At 46.2% G+C, this 20,791-nt stretch overlaps 1 protein-coding gene across 1 annotated transcript; it reads left to right on the forward strand.

The window, feature by feature from the left end:
• The first annotated feature begins 1,012 nt into the window (after positions 1-1,012).
• Positions 1,013-18,074, forward strand: LRRC58 (leucine rich repeat containing 58). Its single transcript, XM_084224077.1, has 4 exons — positions 1,013-1,544; positions 10,657-10,785; positions 12,060-12,337; positions 13,806-18,074. The coding sequence occupies exons 1-4, from the start codon at positions 1,033-1,035 to the stop codon at positions 14,012-14,014; spliced, it is 1,128 nt and encodes a 375-aa protein (XP_084080203.1). The 5' UTR covers positions 1,013-1,032; the 3' UTR covers positions 14,015-18,074.
• Positions 18,075-20,791: the final 2,717 nt, after the last annotated feature.

Genomic DNA, 20,791 nt, shown 5'->3' on the forward strand with positions numbered 1-20,791 from the left:
GAGGCAAAAGTTCCCTTGGGTTGTGAATCTTCTCATTGTTATCACACATGGCTGCTGCTTCTTCTGCTGATTACTGACTACAGGGATGTTACCCTGCGTTCAAAGAGCAATGACCTGAAATCACCGATCCCACTTGGCTGTTTGCGTAGGTATGGTACAACAGGGGTCAGCTCCACGTCGATCAGTGACCAGCGTCAGACCGCTCCGCCTGGCAGACTCGTGTGTCATGGATTGCCTCCCGCCAGTGCCCCGGCTCAAGAGCAAAGCTCTCTTTTCACATCCAGGCAAGGACACGCACCGAGGTACTTCTGGGAGTGCCTCCCTTTTGGTGCTCCACGGCAGCAGCTCACAGAACCACAGAATGGTTTGGGTGGGAAGGGACCTCAAAGTTCGCTCAGCTCCAACCTCCCTGTTCTGCAGGGACCAGAGCAGATCAACCCTTGGACAACAGACCCGCTGACCAGGGATGCTGGGCCGGGCTCCCCCACCAGCTGCCACAAGAGAGAGGCCGTGGGGCACACGGGCTGAGGCAGCACCTCTCCTTCGGGCTCTGAGGGTGACCAAAAGGGCCACAGGAAAGGCTGTGGTTCAATTTTACACTTAGCAGCTCTGGCGTCCCGAGCTTGGAGTAATACACTTGGAAGGGAGCAGGTGGCATTTCCAGCCGGCGGTTCCGCATCAGCACGGCATGCCAGCCCCCGGGTGCAGACTGCGGGCGCAGCTGGGTTGAGCAGCGGCACCGGGGCAGCCGCGGCCCTCGGGCAGCCACCGCCATGGGCCCGCCTCCTGCCCCGCCTGCGCGCCGCCCTCCCGTGCTCGTTCCGGGGCCGCCGAACGTTCCCTCTCCCTCCACCGCCCACCCTCAGGTGCCCCGCAACCTGCATAAAAGCGCTCGCCTCGCGGCGGCCGCGGTGGCCTCGGCCGGCGGCGCGCCCGGGATCGAGCATGACGCGGGGGGCCGGCGGGGCTATGCAGGTTCCCGGGCGGGCCGGGGCGGGGTGTCGCGCGGGGCCGTCAGTCGGTGCGGGCGGGATGGCGGCGGCTGGCGGGGAGGGCCCCGAGCTGGAGCCGCGACCGCAGCTGGCGATGGAGCCGGAGTCGGAACCCGAGCCGGAGCCAGAGCCCGAGCCCGAGCCGGCGCTGGCGGCGGAGCTGTCGGCGCGGCGCAGTGCGGAGGCGACGCGACTCGTGCTGTCGCCGCGGCGGCTGTCGGGCCCGCTGCCCGCCGGGCTGTCGCAGTGGTTCCCGGCGCTGGAGGTGCTGGACGTGAGCGGGACGGGGCTGACGGAGATGGGCACGGAGTTGCTGTCCCTGCCGTGCCTCCACACGTTGCTGGCCAAGAACAACCGGCTTGGCGGGCCCGGCTCGCTGCCCAAGGGGCTGGAGCAGGCGCCGCTCGCCCGCTCCCTCCGCGTCCTCAACCTCAGCGGGAACCGCTTCTCCGAGGTGCCGCCCGCGGTGCTGCAGCTCCGCGGGCTGCGCAGCCTCAGCCTCGGCGGCAACCGGCTCCACAGCATCCCGCCCGACATCCAGGAGCTCCACAGGTGAGGGACGGGCCCGGCGGGAACAGGGACAGCCTCGGCAAGCCCGGCCGGGTTTTCTGCCACGCTCCCCCTCGGGGGGTGAGTTCTCTCCAGCCTCAGGTGTCTCCAAGCCCTGCTGCCGCTAACGTGGCTCTTCCTCTTCGTCATGTCGAGTTTCTTTACCTCATCCACACACATATATATAAAAGTATCTAAAGGGTGGGCATTGGGGATGAAGGCAGGCTCTTAGTGGTGCCAAGCAGTAGGACAAGGGGCAGCAGGCAGAAAATGATGATGCGCAAGAAGTTTCTCCTGAACATGAGGGAGAACTTTAATGTGGGGGTGACCAACCTCTGGAACAGGTTGCCCAGAGTGGTTGTGGAGTCTCCCTCATTGAAGGTGTTCCAGTGGACACAGTTCTGTGCCATGTGCTCTAGGGTGATCCTGCTTGAGTAGGGTGGCTGGAACAGATGACCTGCTGTGGTCCTTCCCAGCCCAACTGATCCTGTGTGTTCTTCAGGTGATGATGGGCCTTCTGTGCTCACAAACCGGGTGCCTCTTGGCACTGACCAGTCCCTGAGCTGCCCTGGTGCAGGACCGCTCTCCTGGTGATGGTGTGGTTGGTGTGAGTGTTGGCATGGGGAAACTTTCCGTGGTTTTCCTCTCAGGCACGTCTCTGGGTGACAGCGAGATAAACCCCATGTGTCCTGCAGCTCATGGTTGCACGATGGGTTGCTCAGGAGGATAAAGATGTGTTTGTGGCTCGTGCAAACAACAGGGCCTTTCTGCCCATACAGCTGCAGTCCCACTGGGGGCTTGCTGTCATGGATGGGGTTTTGTGGTGTTTCTCTCAACCTGTCAGCTAGTGTAGATCTGACAGGTACCGACAGACCCGAGGCCTGGAGCCCCGGGCTCTGCTCGGGTGCAGTGGTTCTTCTGGCTCTGGGGATGTATCTGACCACCACAGGCTGGTCATGCAGAAACTTGTGGCTGAATCACAGCAATTGGAACAGTAGTGGGGTGGGAACAGGCCTTAGACAGCAGAGGGTATTGGCTGCCTGCATAGGCCTGGGCTGGCTACTCCTGAAGCCCGGTGTCCTCCTGGGCAAGCGGGATGCTTGTTCTGGTTAAGTGACACAGGCACCTCAGTGTGTTCTGCAGCATTCCCAAGCCCCAGGCTGGCCTCTGTGTGGGTCTCTGCTAAGACTTTGGATCTGACCTTTGTTTGTTACAGCTCTTTGCCAAGGAACTTGCCAGAAGCAGCCTCTCTTATGCAAATTCCAGCACCCTTGACCCTAAATACTGGGATTCACTCTCATGGCTCAGCAGAGCTGGAGCTAGTGGAAGCACAAGGATGTGTGGAGTGATGTCTCCCATGGGTGTAGGTGGGAGGTATCAGAATTGCATGAGTGCTGTTGGGGAAAGGTTTTGTCTGCTGCAGTATAATGCAATTGTTAGCGTAGCATGCACCTGTTAAGGATTTGAAGCGATTCTGGGTTAAGCTCTCTGGGCTGAGAGATGCTGTGAGACATTCTGAGTGGTGGAGAATGCCCATATCCTTGGCAGAGTTATGATACATCCTGGGCTGGGGCTGTCATGAGGAAGAGGAAGCTCACCTTTTTTTCTGTCTGGGAACAGATGCTTGAGGGATGAAAAAGGAAATGAGGCAAGGGAGAGGAGGCTAATGGAGGAGGGCAGTTGCATGAGGAAGATGATCCACACTTTCTCCATAGCATGTCTGATAGCATCCAGGATGTGGCTGGAATCTGATAGTTGCGCCCACCTCTGAGTCAGAGGCTTCCTGCTGCTGTTTCTATGGTCTCTGTGGGCTGTGGGTTTCTTCTCTCTCTTTCCTTTTTTTTCCCCAAGAAATCAAACCTCAGCCCTGCTTTTCTTCTGTGATGTCCCCAGAAAGGTACTGGGCTGCGTAGCACCGCACATGGTGCCCCAGCAGGCTGTGACCTGTGCTCCACACTGCCCCTCTGTCACTCTGCTTTGTTCCTCTGACCTGCCCTGAAGCAGGGCTCCTTGTTGTCCTGTCCTGCAGCTTTTCTTGGACTGGTCATGCTGGAACCCCCAGCAGGAGAATTCGGAGAGAGCAAATGCAGACACAGCTGTTGAACTGTCTGTTCATCATGGCAGAGTGACGTGTCAGGTTGAAAAGTTACACTTAGACACAGCTTCTGTCTGCTGCCCACGTCACCACTGCTACCTCATTGAACTTCTGCTAACATGTCAACATAATATAATTGAACTTTAGCTCAAGATAGCAAATCTGTGCCCCACCAGGATTGTACGCTTCTTTACCTCTCTGCCATTGGTGACTTCTGTATCTGGGACTGTTTAAGTAATGAAAGGGAGCTGCACATGGCTTTGCCAGCGCTGGGAGAAAACAACACTTTATAATGTGTTGTTCCTCCAGAGGGACTCCTGAATCTATTCATTGGGACCCAGATAACCAGTGACCCTTCCCAAAAACATAGAAAGTACATTCTAGAGACAAACTGCTGCCAGACTCTGCTCCTACCTGCTGATAAGAGAGGTGTCCTCAGTGTGAGCATGCTTGTTGGGGAAGTGGGTAAAATGAGCCTGAGCAAGGACCGAGCAGAGCCAGCTGTTACAGCGCAGCAACATAGAGAAGATCTCTGTTAGTTTCTGAGCTCTAGAAGTTGAAGGTGGGACCTGGTGTTGTGGCTTCTGTTAATGCCACAGCTCAATCTGCAAATGCCAGTCTTGCTGTTGCTGACAAGCCAAGACCTTGACCCTTTTTCCATGTGCAATATCTCATAAAAATAAATTTTTCTTTTATCTTAAGGGCTCTGAGACCACAGGGGAATGCAGGCAGCACTCTTAGTGATCAAGTTTTTCCTGCTGCTACTAGAGTTCCTGAGACCAGCAGTTCTCTTCCTGTGACCCTGGCAGCTTCCCATTTGCTCCAGTCACTGATAATAGAGCAGACTGGAGGTGCAGAAATCTAGAAACGATTCTTGGATTTCCAGGGAATATCTGAGCTGTGATGAATTTTTTTTTTAAATACTCTTGCTAACTAAGCTTCATATCTTTCCTCTGCACCCCATAGTTTCCTGTTTCAGTTTTTGAAGGGACAGCATGTCAGTTTTAGTGAAGGCCAGGAATATAGCAGGTAGGAGTCTGTGTATGTGGTAAAGTTGAAAGTATAAAAAGCTGATGGGTCTGAGCTGCCAAAGGAGAAGGAACATGCTGGTGACTACGAATGTGAATGTCCTGGAAAGGGAGGTGCGTGCTATGTGTTGTTACCCACAGGAAGATAAAAAATCCACCACTTCACACAAGCTGTATTTGGGTCAAACATGTTGTGCAGAAACTTCCTTGGCATGTTCCTGGTGTGGTGGCAAGGTAATGAACTTGGTGATAAGAACCACAGCCAGTCCTGCTGCTGTTGTGTCCTGCTTCTTCTGGCTTCAGCTATCTGCCCTATCCTTGCCCACACAAATGTTTTGTGTGCAGTGCAAGGTCCTGCATGGAATGTGAGTGCTGTGTTCCTGAATACTGGTTATCTCCTAGGCTGTGATGGAAGGACCACCAATATGCTTGAAGCTTCCTTTGCTTGGGTTCATAAGTGTATGGTCATGATTACTGTGGTGATGGCAGTAGGATGATGCTGATCATAGCAAGCTGGCACCAGGCATGAATAACCTCTGCTTCATGTTTTTCATTAGGAAAATTCAGTGCTCTTTCATCATAGTTTCACTGTAAGCATTGAGAGTGACCAGCAGTAGCCTCATGTGTTTCTGAGAAATGTAGGTGTTGACCCTGCTGAGGGCTTTTTCTTGACCACGTTGAGGCCATGCCAGGTCCTTCCAGCATCCCCGGTTCCTGTCAGCTGGTGTGTCAGTACAGTGCAAGACCTGAGTATTGGTTCTTGTTGTGAATTTAGGGTGAGGAATGCACCAGACTTGTGAGAGCAGCCATTTTTGCATTGCTTTTCTGTTTGTTGCCAGATAAAATACAAGCTTAGCATAGGTAGCCACAAGTGTTATCTTCTCTGTAGTTCTCTCTGCTGACCTTGCTGTGTTTTCAGTGGGAGATGTTATGGTCAGTCACTCTCTCTCAGACTCAGTTAACAGCCTCAGCAGCTCCTGAACTGTAATCTGCAGAGAGATCCCATTGCACATTGGTTCTGCATATCCTCCCTCTGCTGATCCAACTGGGGATGCACTATGGGGCAAGGTGCATTACAGCTGGTGAGTTAGAAAGGTGGCCATCTACTTATGCCCATCCTGGCACAAAATTTGTAGGGCAAATCTGGTCAAACATAGCTCTGATCTTCATGATGCAGCTCTGAGTTTTGGCTTAAAGAGTGCAAGATTTACCCTGATCAGCGTGCAGGCCTGGGGAAATGTCCTGCAAGTGTCCTGTAAAATGAATAATTCTCAAAGGCTTAGCGAAATGCAGCTGATACTTCAAGTCTCCCATGGGAATTCTGAATTTAATCATACTCTTCTGGTGAATGCTCTCATGCTCTGTAGAGCACCGGGAGCAAGCAGAGCTTGGAAAAGACCGGTGCATGTTCCTTTCCTTCTTGCTGGTATTCCTCCAATAAAGCCTGGCTGTGCGAGGGCTGGGATCAAAGCCCTCAAACGCCTAACTGGATTCATGCAAGGTTTGTGTAAAGGCTTAGGTGCATTGAAAACCAGAGCGCTTGCTTTCATTCGTGGGTAGCATTAAGCATGTTAGACAAGCATACGCTTAAAAGACGGCTGTTAGTGTGGGAAAAAGGGCAAGCAGAGCTTTGATAAAGATACAGCATTAGGAAATCTGCTTGCTGTCTCCCTTCTTCTTCCCCTCTTCAAACGTTTTGCAAATAGCGTTCAGACGACCGTTTGATCTTAAATTTGCGTGTCAGCAAAGGCTATGCAGTTCTCTCAGGAATTAGCAAATCGTAGAACAGGGTTAACAGGAGTGTATTGTGGGCTGCTTTGAAATTCCTCCCTTGCATGAGCCTCAAAACTGCCCTGGAAATTTCTTGCTAAAAAGTTTATCTTAAAAAGACCCGGAGCTATTTCAAGCACCATTGTTGGTTTGGGTTTTTTTATATTACCTATTTAGATGCATCTGTTTGATGTCAGCTGTTAAATTTTATCCGAAGAAGCATCTGTGGGGAAACAGGGTGGATTGAAAATTTGAGTATCTCCTATGCCTGAAGATATTATCCCCTTGAAATATGACTATGGGAGTGCTGTGTTAATTGATAGGGTATAAAAAAATACCTCTAGTGCTCAGAGTGGCTCTTCTTATTTGCTGAATGTTTGGGGGCTTTTGGATTTGATTTGTGCTATATGATGACCTGAAAACATCAAGGACATACTCAAGTGAGAAGGTACAGTCTCTTTGCATGTTAAACTTTGCTGCCACCCCCTGAATTGATCATAGTTGTCTGAGCATTTCTCCACTCATTTCCTAGTAGGTAAAAGTATTTTCATTGCCACCCTACAGCTCAGTGGTGTGAAATGTGCTGCTAGAGAGGAGCACCACATGATGGACTCAGCGTGCTGGCTGTTCTTGGCAGCGATTAGGATGGTTTGTGCTGAGCAGGGGGCTGCTGGGTGTGAGGCTGAAAGGGACTATGGTCTTTTATTAGTGTATTTGTCAACATCACTAAAAGGCAGGAGAGAAAGTGTCAACCTTCATTAGTAACTCTGTCACATGGTCGTTGGGGTTTTTTTCAGAGTCTGTTGAGATTGATTTTGTTAGTGTTTGTCCCCTCTTGAAACTCATTCAGCCAAACCTGTGTGGCAGGTTGGAAGTAAATCACTCATTCTAGCTTCAAAAATTGGAATTGAGCTTCTGGTTGTTTGATGATAGTTGATCTCTGGCTTTTTGAAGATTCTGGAATTTTGAAAGTGCAGAAGAAAATCCGGTTCTACCTCTGTGTACACAGCAGTTCACAAGACCATAGCTGATCGATCAAAATGACTGTAGAGATTAATGATTGTCAGAAGGGCTAGGTGTAAATGTGAAAGGTTAGTTAGAAGCATTCACCTAGCTCAGTGCCATCCCTGCCGTGGTCCTCCTGCAGAAACCTGGGCTGAACATTGTGGATTGCCTTACTGCAGGCTCTTGTGTGAAGAGGGCAGAGCTGAGCAGTGCTTTTGTTTGTCTTACTGAGCAGCAAACTGCCCTGCCCTGAGCAGGACAACTCGAGAGCCAGCATCACCTTTGCCTCCAGATACAGGCTTAGTGTGAGTGTGACATGAGTATCAGGCCAGGAGCAGATGAGCTGGGAACAAACTGCATCCCAGTGCTGTGGTCAGTGCTCTTGATAAAGGGGTCATGCCTCTTGAAAATACTTTCCTTTGTCATGATTAGCTTTGCTCAGACAGTTCTTGACACTTCAGTTTGATGCAGAAATGGCTGTTGTTGATTCTTTCATCTTCATCAGCCTAGATCCTTCTTCCTAGCAGATTGTACTTAGAGGGATGGGAGTTACAGATTTTGTTTTCCCACTGAGCAGTGTTTCAGTGGAAGTGTAAGAATATATATTTTAAATGCGTTTCTTTGTAATTTCAAAACATCCTCCCTGTGTTTTTTTAATACATTAATAATCTAATTAATACCATAAGTTGATGTGGAAATTCTGAATTTGCTGTACCAGACTGGGCCCCATGAGTGTTCAGTCTACTGACCCCAAAAAAATGATTCGGAAGATGAGTAAAAAGAAGGCATTTTTTAAGAAGCATTTTGTTGCCAGTGAAGGAGTTACTTATTTAGTGGGTTTTTAGTTAGCGACAGTTTGTATTCTGATGTTTGGTCTTTATATCCTTCCTGGTATCACTGACTGTTCTCATTACAGACTTTATAAAGAGCAGATTTGAAGCTGTAAGAAGTTTGTAGGCAGCGTTTTTGCACACAGTTTGTCCAGTAGGGTGCTCTTGAAACATATGCATTTTATACCTTAGAAATTAATTCCCAAAACATTTTTGCTGTATAACTTGTGCACTCTTGTCCTTCCCTGGTAGGAGGTGCCTACCTTTTTTTATGCCATGTCACTTTACAGGCATTAGTGTCCTCAAACACAAAGGATGAGGAGTTAATTATTCACTTTTCCTAGGAAGTGCAAACTCATACACATCTAAACCTTGTTTAAATATTGAAATCTACATTGCTAGAATTCCCTTGCCCAACAGCTTTTGGTGCGAGCTCCAGCACTGTTATGGAGTTAGGAATTGTATACTCAGCAGTTAAGTCCCTAATGAGAGCCAAGCAGCCTAAATCCACCTCAGGAAATAATGGAGGTTTGAAGGAGGAATTTTGGTTAAAACTCAGGGCTTTGTTAGGGGATCAAAAGTTAATTAAAAATAATCTCTCCTTGACATGGTCTCTGCACAGCAGCCTTCCTCCTACCCCCACTCCTCAACATACAAGTTGTTGGAGTAGAAGAGAGGTTAAGGTTACTTTGAAGCAATGGCAATTGGGGGTGGTTTTTCACTGTGCACTTTCTTGCACCTTCAGAGTAACCTCCAAATGTGCTGTCCCACTTGGTTTGTAGTTACTGCCTTCCATATAATAAAATTCAGTTTAAGGCTTAATTTTCTGCCCACTTTGTCCAATTTCTATTATTTAGCTTGCCTTTGACATACTTGAACAATATAAGGGAATCCAGAGAAAGCTGAGTCCTGTGAGCATCTCTTGGTGTTGCAAAGGTCTGTCATTCTGTCCTTGCTGTTGGGCAAGTGCTCCAGTAGCGGCCTCTGTAGCCCAAACAGATGCTGTCATTGGATCTCTGGGGTTCAAGTTTCTTGCAAGAACTGAGTGAAATAGACTCAGTCTGCTGTTCTCCTGCTCCATCCCAGGGGAAGTCTCAGGGAGGAGCTTCTCTGCGCTCCACATATGCTGTGGCATGGAGTTCCAGGGCTCAGACCTTGTCAGGGTGGACCACCATGTCCTTTGGGTGCTCTGTTCCCTGTGTTTCTGTGCCAGTTGTATCCATAGCATTTCTCAGTTGTTGGGGTGAGATGAAGGTGTCTCCTACTCCAAGGAAGTTATAAACTATACTTATAGAAAGGCTGATGGAGCCTGGATGAGTTCACTTTCCCTGGCCTGTGGCAATGCTTGCTGGATCAGAGAAGGCCAAGGTGCTTTGTACTTAGGCAGCCTGAGTGTGTACTGGAGATACTGAGCCAGGACTGTGGGATCCACCTTCTTCAAACATGGGAAAAAATCTTGGCTGGACTGTGGTTTGCAAGATGAGCCTGCCTTTGCTCCTCTTTCAGACAAGATCTGAGAACAGTGAAAGAATGCTACTTCAGTCTGTGGAACGGAGACTTTAAGCTATTATGTCAAAGAGAAATGCTTGCCTGTTTTTCTTCCTAAAGGGCAGAGATGCACAGCGCATACTGGCTACTCCTGGCAGAAGAGATCTAGCCTCTCTCTGTTCCTGTGTCTCATTCACTGAATTTTCACAGGATATCTGTGATTCTTCATATCTATTATTATTATTTGGGCCTAAACTGTAGTGAAGCTCTGCTATGGTTTCTGGATTGGGCTTCATGACTTCAGAGTAGTGAAATCAATCTCTCTGAGAAATTGTGTGCATGTACTTGCGTGCTGTTGCAGCTGTGGTGTTGGTATGTGAATTGTATCAAAGGGGGACTGGCTGCCTCTGACTAATGGTTCCAGTTAGTGACTGAGGAGTCAGATGATTCCACAAAGAGCAACTAGTGTTGGTGCAGGGCAGGATTTCCAGGGAGACACACTGCACTCGTGCTTCACTCCTCCTGGAACTGAGTTCCCACTGGCTGCCATGGGATCTGTGTCCAGACCCTGTGTTTGCAGGCTGCACATCCTTGGAAATAGGAGCAGGAGCTTTGCATAAGGGGTTGGTGTAGGAATACACCGTTGTCTGATGCCTACCTGCAGGTGTAATGGTGACTGCAGGAGTCTGGAGGTAAAAATCTCAACATTATCTATTGTGAAACAGCAGCTCTGTTGTAATTTTGATGTGCAACTCAGCTTTTTTTCCTGATCTCAGCAAATTATCTCATAGGTAGTCATCTGTCAGTTTCCTTTAAGAATGCAGTAGCTGTGAAAACCCAGTGTTAAAAGAAACTTGAAATTAATTAAATAATGCACTCTTTTCTCTTCTGTTTTTCAGTTTAGAGTTTCTATACCTTGGAGGGAATTTCATTACAGCAATTCCACCTGAATTAGCGAAACTGCCTTCTCTGAGGTATCTAGTTCTGTGTGACAACAAGATCCAGAGCATTCCACCTCAGCTGGCACAGTGAGTATTTACTGTCATCAGCCACCAGCTGTAATTAACTCTTTGAACTTTTACTTCTGTGCATGTGGATAAAAGTACCTGGGAGGACCTATTTGTCCTTCAGTTTGTTAATGTGACTGGATTTGAAAAAGAACATCCTTGGCATAGTGCACTGCAGGCAGAGCATGAATATATGATCTGGAAAACTCAATGAAAGGGTTACATTAAAAAACCATCACCGAGATTGCACCTTAAAGTGAATTGATAGATTTGTGATTTGTGTAGAGGACCCTGAAAAGTACCTGGGCAACTCGGAAAATATAAATTGCTACCTTAACAAGTAAGAATGGTACTATTGTATTAGCAATGAGTGCTGGGTGGGTTCTGCCTTTCACCCAAAACCTTTTTGTGTGTACTTTTGTCTTGTACCATCCCCTGTGTTCCCTTGGCATTCCTTACCTTAGGATCTCAGAGTGTGTAATCCTATAGCATAGTTCTAGTGGCTAGGTCACTGCTTTAAAGGTTACAAATCTCTTCATAATGGGGGAAGAGGACACTGCAGTTCTGTATGTGTAGCCTAAGACCCTAAAAACAATTGAATGGCAGCATGGAGTTCTCCAAGTTGGAATTTGATGGTGTAGTGAGATTATTCTTAAAGTACAATGTCTTGTAACTTTTAGAAATTTGGGAGCAGCCCTGGATGCTTTGCTGGAGCATTGCTTTGTGCTTCCTGAGCGGGGAAAGCCTCGTCTAAAAGCAAAATAATTGCTTGTCCCCTGTGCCGCTGCTGGCCTGGCCTGACCTCCTTCAGATCTGGTGGTATCAGCGTGAGGTGGTGCAGCCGCAAGCAATGAAAACATGGGGCTTTCCAGGGCTGGCTCCCTCCCAGCAATCATCTTTAATGCATCAGGCAGAGCAGGTGACTTATTCAGAGCACTCCATGGGACTGTTCTTGATGCATGTGCTGGGTACAAGGAGACGTTATGTCCCCTGAGAGCACTCGGTTTGTACACTTCTGCCTTTTTTGGGGTGTGTGGGGGAAATACTGAGAGGGATAACAGCCTGTTTAAGACTGTGTTTCTTTAGCAGGTATTCTGGTGCTGAGATGAGTTTTCTAGTGCGTTGTGTGTACTGGAGTAAGAACAGTTCTTTTAGCATGAATTTATGATTTAAAAGGGTGAAAAGCCAAAGAAAAAGAAATTGGTGGGAGCTGGGAGAGTAATTAGGTTTGCTTAATGCAGCTGTGGGGCAATTTTGCTTGCACATCTTAACAGGGTATCCATCTCCATCCTTAGGCTGCATTCCCTGCGTTCCCTTAGCCTGCACAATAACCTGCTGACTTACCTTCCCCGAGAGATCCTTAACCTGGTTCACCTCGACGAGCTGAGCTTGCGTGGGAACCCGCTGGTGGTGCGCTTTGTGCGTGACCTGACCTACAATCCCCCGAGCCTGCAGGAGCTGGCCGGGCGCACGATTAAAACTCGCAACATTCCCTACGCTCCCAGCGATCTCCCAGAGAGTCTTGTCCGGTACCTGAGCTTGGCCAGCAACTGCCCCAATCCTAAATGTGGGGGTAAGTTCACCTTTACAGCTCTGCTTCCTGCTCTTACCTTATGGTTTCCTTTCCCTCTGACTTGCTGTGACTTTGTAAGCTCACTCAGGTTCAAAGTGTTACTCACTGCAGCCACATTCTGGCTGTATTTCCTGGCTCCAGGTCTCCTGGAAACTTGTCTTTAAGCAGCTTTGTTCACTTAGAAGCAGTATTCAGAGTTGTAGTGCTGGTTTACTGTATTTGCATGGGAATGTAAGACAGCACTTACTTCTGTCAGAGTCTTTGTAGCTCATCCCAGCACTCCACTGTGGTTTTATGATCAGGAGTTTCCGATCCACTTGCCCTGAAATAGCTCAGAGCAAGTGATGGACAGCAGAACTTTTGCACACACTCTTGCTGAATGGTGAGCATCATTTCTGAGTGGAACATAGGACAGTGGCTCTAGTGCTTAGCAGTTACCAACAGCAACTTGTTTAGCTCTAGCTTGGGACCACTGGCCTGCAGGTCTTGGAAGGAGAGGACTTCATAAAACAGCCTGGAATGCTTGGGCTTAATCTGGCTCAATGTTTAATCTTTAACCAGAGAAAAAGATCTGCACATTTGGCATTTAGAAGATTAAGGGGGAAAAAACCCCATTAATTAGTATCTTACCCTGCAGTCATAATGCAAGCTGTTATCTTCTAACAGGACAATATCAAAGCATGCTCCATAAGCAAAGATGGAAGGGCCGGGACTTATATTGGGAGGGAAAGAAAAGTTTCTTTTTTTAAGAGTTTTGCACAGCTTGGATAACAGTGCTTTTGTGCTTTTTCACTATGCCATATGAACTTGCACAGTACTGCAGCATTGCTCTAGCACTGCAGGAGAAAAGTTTTCTCCTGACCAGCTAGGACTTTAAACACTGCTGGAAACTTCTGAAAATGTCAGCGTCTAAAATCACTTGCTGTGACAGGAAGAGAACATAATTGTGTGTTGCAGCAAGACTGTTGCCATGGAAAGTAGCATCGAAGCTCAGCATGGTGGCTTCACTCAAGCAGAAGAAAAGTAGAGCTGTGAAGGTCTATTTGTGAATGCATTTTTACTAGCTGGTAGAAGAGGTTTTACAAGTTTGAAAGTAGAGTGCATTAATTCACTTGACGTTTAAGAAGTTTGCAGATTCCCAGCCTGAGTTTTCTCCCTACTGGTTAGAAGAAATTGCCGCGTTATTTGGAAGTAACTGCCCTGTGTCTTTATGTGAAGAGTGTGCTGTTCTGAGTCACCTACCAAATACAGTTTTACAGGATTTTTTTACTAAGAAAAGAAATTTCACATTTTCAGGGCTATTCTGGTTCCTTCCCTTCCACCAGTATCCCTTGTGCTCCCACATATAGTGCAGTGCAGTGCCAGTGAAATCCTAACTGAAGGCATACGCTCCAGGCACAAGAGCCCTGCAGAGTTTGCAGGTCCCTGGGCACAGGGTCTCATGTTTTCTGTTCCCTCTCCCTCACAGGTGTGTACTTTGACAGCTGCGTCAGACAGATCAAGTTCGTTGACTTCTGTGGGAAGTATCGGCTCCCGCTGATGCACTACCTGTGCTCCCCAGAGTGCTCCTCTCCCTTCAGCTCTGCCTCCCAGAGCTCCACTTCCCAGAGCGAGTCTGACTCCGAGGATGAGGCCAGTGTCGCCGCACACAGGATGCAGAAAGTCCTTCTGGGATAACGAGCAGCCACGTGGGAAGACGGGAAGGAAAATGGATTTGAAAAGCAATAATGGAATGGTGAAGCATGAGCCACCGACCTGAAGGGCTCGTGAGAAATTATCCTCAAGTCCATGCAGGGACAGAACATCTTAGCAAGCCTGGACTTGCTTGATGCAGTGCTGCTTAGGAGATCTAACTCAGTAGCATGCTGCCTGTAGGTTGCCTGGGGTTGTTAGAAATGTCTCCTGGCTGGGAGGCACCCCCTCCCCCCTCAGATGGGCTGGGAGAGGGATTTGTTCTCACTGGCGGATTCAGAAGGATTTTAATATATGAAACTTGACTGGACTTCAGTCATCCTGCAGAGCAAAGGAGACTGTCCAGATCCTTTAACACTGTGGTAAATCAGAAACAGGCTAATGATGCCATGTGAGTATGTGTGGACCCCAGTGTTTTATATAGCAGTTTGATTCCTTTCTGTCTCCTTTGATCTCAGTTACAGATTCTACACTCATCCACTGAAAATGAAAGTTGAATTTTTTTTATTCAGGACTAGATTTTTCCAAACTCTGGTTACTCTAACTTTGCCTAGAGGTGTAGGGTTTCTGTACTGTTACAGATGTTATAGCCATCATAGAACTGAGCCACCTTTTTTCTCCCTTGTGATACTGAGCTGCTCGTAGTGTCTCCTTCTAACAATATTTGTTATTTTTCCTTCTTCTCCCTCTTCTCATTACACCCAAAGTGTTGCTGTCTTTATGGTGCCTTCAGAAAACAGACAAGTTGTTCTGTTACAATTGGTATTACTTCAGACTTGTGGCCTGTGCAAGGGACCAGATGTGATGCTCTGTATCATACTTTTGAGTGTCAGCTTACTAGAGCAAATCTGCTTTTATAGCTGTGAACTGTAGGAAAGGTCTCAATTGACTTTTTTTTGTTTATAAATGGCCACATTTCCCCACAGTTTGTTCTGCTGTGCTTGGTAGGGTTACTTTCCATCTTTAAGGTCATGGGCCTAAGGTACATAGCAGCTCAGTGAATTGAAACACCCAGAGAAGTGTTGTGGAGAATGTCTTTTTTTCCTGATTCCTAACAGGAGAGGAAAAACTGGTAGGGAGGCAAAGGTGTTTTCTGAGCTTCTTGCACAAGGTGCTTTTGGAATGTCTTCCTTACTTGCTCTCGTGGCAATAGCTTTGGCAGTCTGTTGATGGTTCAAATAATACACTCAGTTATCTTAAACTATATTTAAGGGAAAGCTGCAGAAAATAGCTCAGAATTTGTAAGCATCAAGAAATATCTTATAAAATTAATATTACAAATCGACAGCTATCTGTAAATCTACTTTATGAGGCTGTTGTGTGCTTCATTCAGTGAGAGCTTCCCCTTTATTAATATTTCATGGTAGACAGTCCTTTTGATGCAGTTTCTGAAAGAGCAAATCCAACTGTGCCTTTGAATGCATGAACCGAGCAAAACCATCATGTTAAGAAGCTGAAATGAACAAGAAAAACTTTCTTAGAATCACTTTGGCCCTACAGGGTAATTTTAAAAACCTGTGCTTCTCTCCTGCATTCAGAAAACATCTGAACATCTTATGGCAGCTCTGTGTTAATGGTCCTGTTTAATTATATTTGACACTTTATGTATTAAAGCACTTTGATAATTCTGCTCTTTATAACTAGCTTTAGTGATTTCTTGTTTAATTAGACTACAGTTTTTCCTTTCATGTGACCTGAAGAACACGGTCTGTGAAACTTTGTATGTTCCAGTCTGTCTTGGTGTGCAAGTTGAATTTCTTGCCTTGCATTTCCTTGACAGAACTCTTTATTTCCCCAGTTTCCCTTGGAAAGAACTGGAATTGGAAATTATCTGATAGTTCCATAGCACCCTGTCCATTGTTAATCATTGCAACTTAGTTCCCACACACACATGTGATTCCCTGTGTGCATTGATCCACAAGGAATTAATTGCATGTGCTCTATGCCTTTCCAAATATTTTTAAAGTATATTTTTAAGACACAATGAGGTGTATGTGCCAAGCAACTGGATGTCACTTTAGCAGATTCTATGAGGTTTGCTTAGGAAAAAGAACGTACAGGTTTTGAGAGAAACCAACTGCATGCTGTTAGTGACATTGCAACCAGTGAGTGGCCTGTTTTGTTCTTCTCCACTTTCAGATACTTCTTGCTGTCCCAAGTGAACACAGGCACAGCAATGCTGAATGACAGTAAGGTGATTCCAGAGCCACAATTTTAACTTGCCTGCTGGTATAACTGTAGCAATCAACTGAGTGATCTAGAGCTTGACACTCCTGCCAGCAAAACTGAGCCACACAAGTTGAGATCTCAAGATCTTTTGAGCTCAGGGCCATGAGGTACTACCTTCCTTTCTTGTCTTTAGCAGCAGCTGCCTTGAAGTCATGCATTTTTTCACTTCACAAAGCTAGATTTCATCAGAGTTCCTGCTTGCTCAGTAGCACCTCTGTGTGTGATGAGTTCAGACCAGTGGTGGCTGGTTCTAATTTAGCTCGATCCTTAACTGCAGTTTCTTTCCTAACTGAACAGGTAACCCGCTTCTGCCCAAATATCATATGGTCTGTTAGGGTAATCTTTGTTTTTTCACAGATTCTTCACTGTAGTCAGGTCAAAACTTGACAGCTTATGCAGTTGATATCTATGCATTTTTAGACTTGATAAAATGTGTCTTAAAAATTTTTATATACATATATATTCCTAAATATAGCTACCAAGTTTTCTTTTTGCTGCTGGGCTTTAAAGTGCAATTCAAGTAAGTCAGAATTTAAAACAATCAAGAACTTGTATGAAAAACAAATTGTTGGTTAGTCAGGTTTGAGATTTTTTCCCTCTGAGGTAGTTTTGAGAAGACTAGGAATACAGATATATACTGTAGTGCCTAACACATTGAGCCCCTGTGAGTTGTTTTTCAGCAATTGTTCATCCCCAAAGACTTGAAAATGTACTGGGCAATAAAAGAGGTGAGACACAACTTGAGACTATGCAGGATGATAGGCAGTAGTTTTAACCATCCTCTTCTCAGGGGCCCTAAGAAGTAGGCAGTGTTTTTGCCACTGTTTGTTTGTTTGTTTTCTGTCAGTTTTTAGCAGATTTCAGCTCCTGAAGATGCATCTTCAAGTGAAGTCTTCAGTCAGTGTTTTGGTATCAGTCCCCTTGTTGCTGCAGCAGCCCAGCATGACCAGCTTTTGAAGCTGTTCTTAAGCTGAGACACAAGTGTGTAAAGCGAAGTTGCTCATTCTTTCTTCCATGTGGGGCCTGGGGCCCTGCCTGCATTCATCTGCTGCCCCACCAAGCCTGTGCCAGGGAGAGCTGCTGGTGTGTTTCTGAATGCAGGTACTTGATGGAAACAGTGGGGTTGTGTTAAAAAGAAGCAAAATATCAATTTGATGGGAAGCAACTTAGACAGTTGCCAATTCTTTTATGTTTTTCTTTAATAAGAGGTGAGACCTGAGGAAGTCAGTAATGAATATTTAAACATGCTCTGAAGTGGCCAGATGCACTGTTTCATGGGCTTCTCTCCTGGTCATTTTAAGTCTTTGAAATCTTGTGTTGAATTATAGTGGGAGTGGGGGGGAGGGAAGGGAGAACCAACTCCTTTTTGTTCCTTACTCTTGTTGGCAATAATGAATGGAAGGAATTTAATCCAGTGAAAGTAATGAAACTTAATCCTTGCAATGCATCTTTGTTGCCCAGTTCAAAGAATTATATTAATGCATCTTATTCACACCATGCTCTCCCTCCCCAGCTGAAAACACTTCAAATATACTGCTCCAGAGTGCACACTAATACAGCCGTAACTCTGTCTTGGAAACCTTTCTATTGATTATTTCACTTGCTTGCCTGACTAGAGAATTGATCATTTACTGACCAGAACACTAAGGGTAGAAAGGGTTCTCATCCAGCCCTCTTGTTAAATTTTTATATAAGCATTTGTTTTAGGACACCTTAAAGTGCCTTACGATTTTAAAACTGTATTTTGCCTGAAACATATGAATGCAGACTATCTCTAACAGTATTTCGTTATAAGCTGTAAAACAAATTGCAAACACTAAACCTACAAAAATGTTATTTCTACTGTTGTCTGTCCGTTATTTCCCAACATCTCAGTTCTGGTGTTTTTGCAGATGGAATTCTTGTAGGAATGGAAGCATTAAAATGGGGCTGTACGTGGTTGGGGAGTGGGAGGGATTTGACCTGCACTGTGTAAAACCAAGAGTAGGTGAGGCTTCCAAAGGGACTGCTGAAACTCCTGGCTCTTGGGGCCCACTTGTGACAGACCAGTGTGTGTTACAGAACCAGACCCTGTTTGACTTCTGGAAGAGTGTTGCAGAGATTCACTCCACAGTTCAGAGGCAGAAGTAACTCACAGACAGGAAAAACACCCGAACAAGAGCAGGTGATGTCATGGTGGAGTTTTCCAAAAATACGGAGCAACAGTTCTAAACTTTGTGAATTATTTCCCTCTTAATATGCTAACCTTGAAACCTGTAAATGATTTTTTGAATGCTAATTTTCTGATCGTGTTAACTGGCTAATATGTTCTCATTTCTTGAGTAATCCCATGTTTCCTCCTACATCCTGAAGAGTTTTGTAATCTATTGCCAAAATGTTTTGGATCCTGCCATGCAATTACCAGTTGTCAGTGCAGAAATGTGGTGTATTGGAAAATGGGACAGTGGGAAACAAGAATGACTTGATATTAACTTCAGCAGGAACTATTTCAGAGATGGTTCAACTTCATATTTAAGGAAAAACCTCTGAAATTATGCCGCAGCTCCATTTTGAGTAACATGAAATATAGAAGAGTGCAGTGATCTTGCAGGTCATAGACAGGCTGAGAATATTCTTATTTCTTTCTGTTAACTAATTTAAGGATACACTTTTCTTTGCCTTCTTAATTCCTACCTTACATGTGGAAACAAAATCCTTGAAGTGATGATTCCTGACACGAGTTGCCCATGTTTTAGTCTTTAGGAGCAAATTTTGGCTCTCAGACCCTCTCCTCTGCCTTCAGCACTAAAACAGCAGGAAGAGTGCAGAGGAAATGTGAGTGACTAGATGGCTGAACCAGATGCTCAGAATGTCAAATTGACATTTTAGGCTCATGCAGTTGTACAGATGCAAAGGGAGGTGTTATGTTGATGCTTTGGAAGTGTGTCATCATAAAGTAGAGCTGTACTTCTCTTACTCAGACATGCTGCCTTACATGATCAAGACAGTTAGAACTGAATTCTCCGCACTGAGGTTGCGAGTTGCAGTTGCCAGCCTTTAAAAAAGAATTTTGGGAGAAGGTCCCAAGTGCTGCATTGAAAAAGGGCAAGGCCATCTCTTTGTCCTGGCCTGGGATTTACTGGTAGTGGCTGAAAGCTACTCTCAGAGTGGTAAAGGATTAATGTATCTTCACAGTGTTGTCCAAGTGCCCTGTCTGTAACCCCTTCTTGACTCCATGGAAAAAGCAGGACCCAAAGTCAGTACTGCTAAGTGAGTTGTATATTTATCCTAAATATTACCCTTTCACCAGAGTGGCAAAAGGCTGGCTGCCATTTTCCACACCTCTGAAGACCATTGTGTTGATGAATGAATAAATGATTTCATTGAGCTCTGTCACTCCTCATGTAAGGGAATGTAAGAGTGTTACAGGGTCCTTGCTGGAGCTTGATTTGGGCACTGCTGAACAGGTGAGTTGGGAGGGCAAGCAAACCCTTCTTTTGGGTGGTGTGATGGCTTAGCTGGGGGCAGGGGGTCACAGAGTGAACCCAGCACGTCAGCATGTCACCCTCTGCATGTGCAAGGGCACGGACAGTTACTGCTGGTGAAAGAACATGTATGAAAGGCACAGCATTGTTTGGTTTGGAGGTTGTCCCTGAAAGAGTAAATTTCAGACTAATGGCTTTGAAAATAGATAGGAAAATGCCATTGTGGAAAAATGGTTTTCAGTAATTCCTGGTGTTCCTGGCATCCCTAGTAAAAGTTAGTTTAGCAAACATGCACAATATTGAGCAATGTCCTTTTTGCCAGCCAATGTTACGTGGTTGCTCTAAGCCCTGCTTTGCAAATGCTGTTTGTTCTCAGAAGGGCAGCCTGTGGTTCCTCAGGAACAGCCCTGTGATGGGCATAGGTGACCTAAGGGATTCTCCTTGTGAGCAGGGGAACACTGAACAAATCTTGACCAAACTGGCATTTCATGGGAATGGGGCAGAATGTGGATGGGAACCTGGATGCTAGAAATCAGAGACCTTGCATTTCCCTTAACAATAACCCTCTGTTTCAAACATGCTGGGTATTTCTTGAAGGCTAGGGTAAATCTGTCCTTTTGGGGACATCCTTTGTATCAGGTTAATGGGTCACTGCAAGTTGTGTACTTTCTTGGCAGCAGATCCCCCTGGGCCACTCAGGACAGGGCTTTGTTTCCCTGTGGATTGTCCTGCTCTCCCTCAGAGCCCCTGCTCATAAAACCTCCTCACAGGCACAGGGAGCCTGATGAAAGCACTGGCTGAACCCAGAACTTTGTTTCTGTTGTGAGTAGCACTGCTGAAAGGGCCTTGCTGGAAGACTTTAAAATCCCCTTGCATTTATATAACCAAACACCCTTTATAATCTAAATCAGACCCGAGTGGTTTGCAGCAGTGGTTTTTATCTTCAAATAAACACTGCAGTGGGTTTTCCAAAGCTGGGTTCCCTACTTACTCTCTTCAGGCATTTGGAGTTAAATTGCATCTTTTTGTTTGTTTTTCTTTCTTTAAAGCAGTCCTGAGTCTTTGACTG

Source organism: Fringilla coelebs, assembly GCF_963513975.1.
Source record: "Fringilla coelebs genome assembly, chromosome: 2".
NCBI classification, from domain to species: domain Eukaryota; kingdom Metazoa; phylum Chordata; class Aves; order Passeriformes; family Fringillidae; genus Fringilla; species Fringilla coelebs.

Coding starts and splice junctions, on each gene's coding strand:
- LRRC58 (XM_084224077.1), top strand. CDS start 1,033: ATGGCGGCGGCTGGCGGGGAGGGCCCCGAGCTGGAGCCGCGACCGCAG. Junction 1,545..10,656: donor GACATCCAGGAGCTCCACAG/GTGAGGGACGGG, acceptor TCTGTTTTTCAG/TTTAGAGTTTCTATACCTTG. Junction 12,338..13,805: donor CCCCAATCCTAAATGTGGGG/GTAAGTTCACCT, acceptor TCTCCCTCACAG/GTGTGTACTTTGACAGCTGC.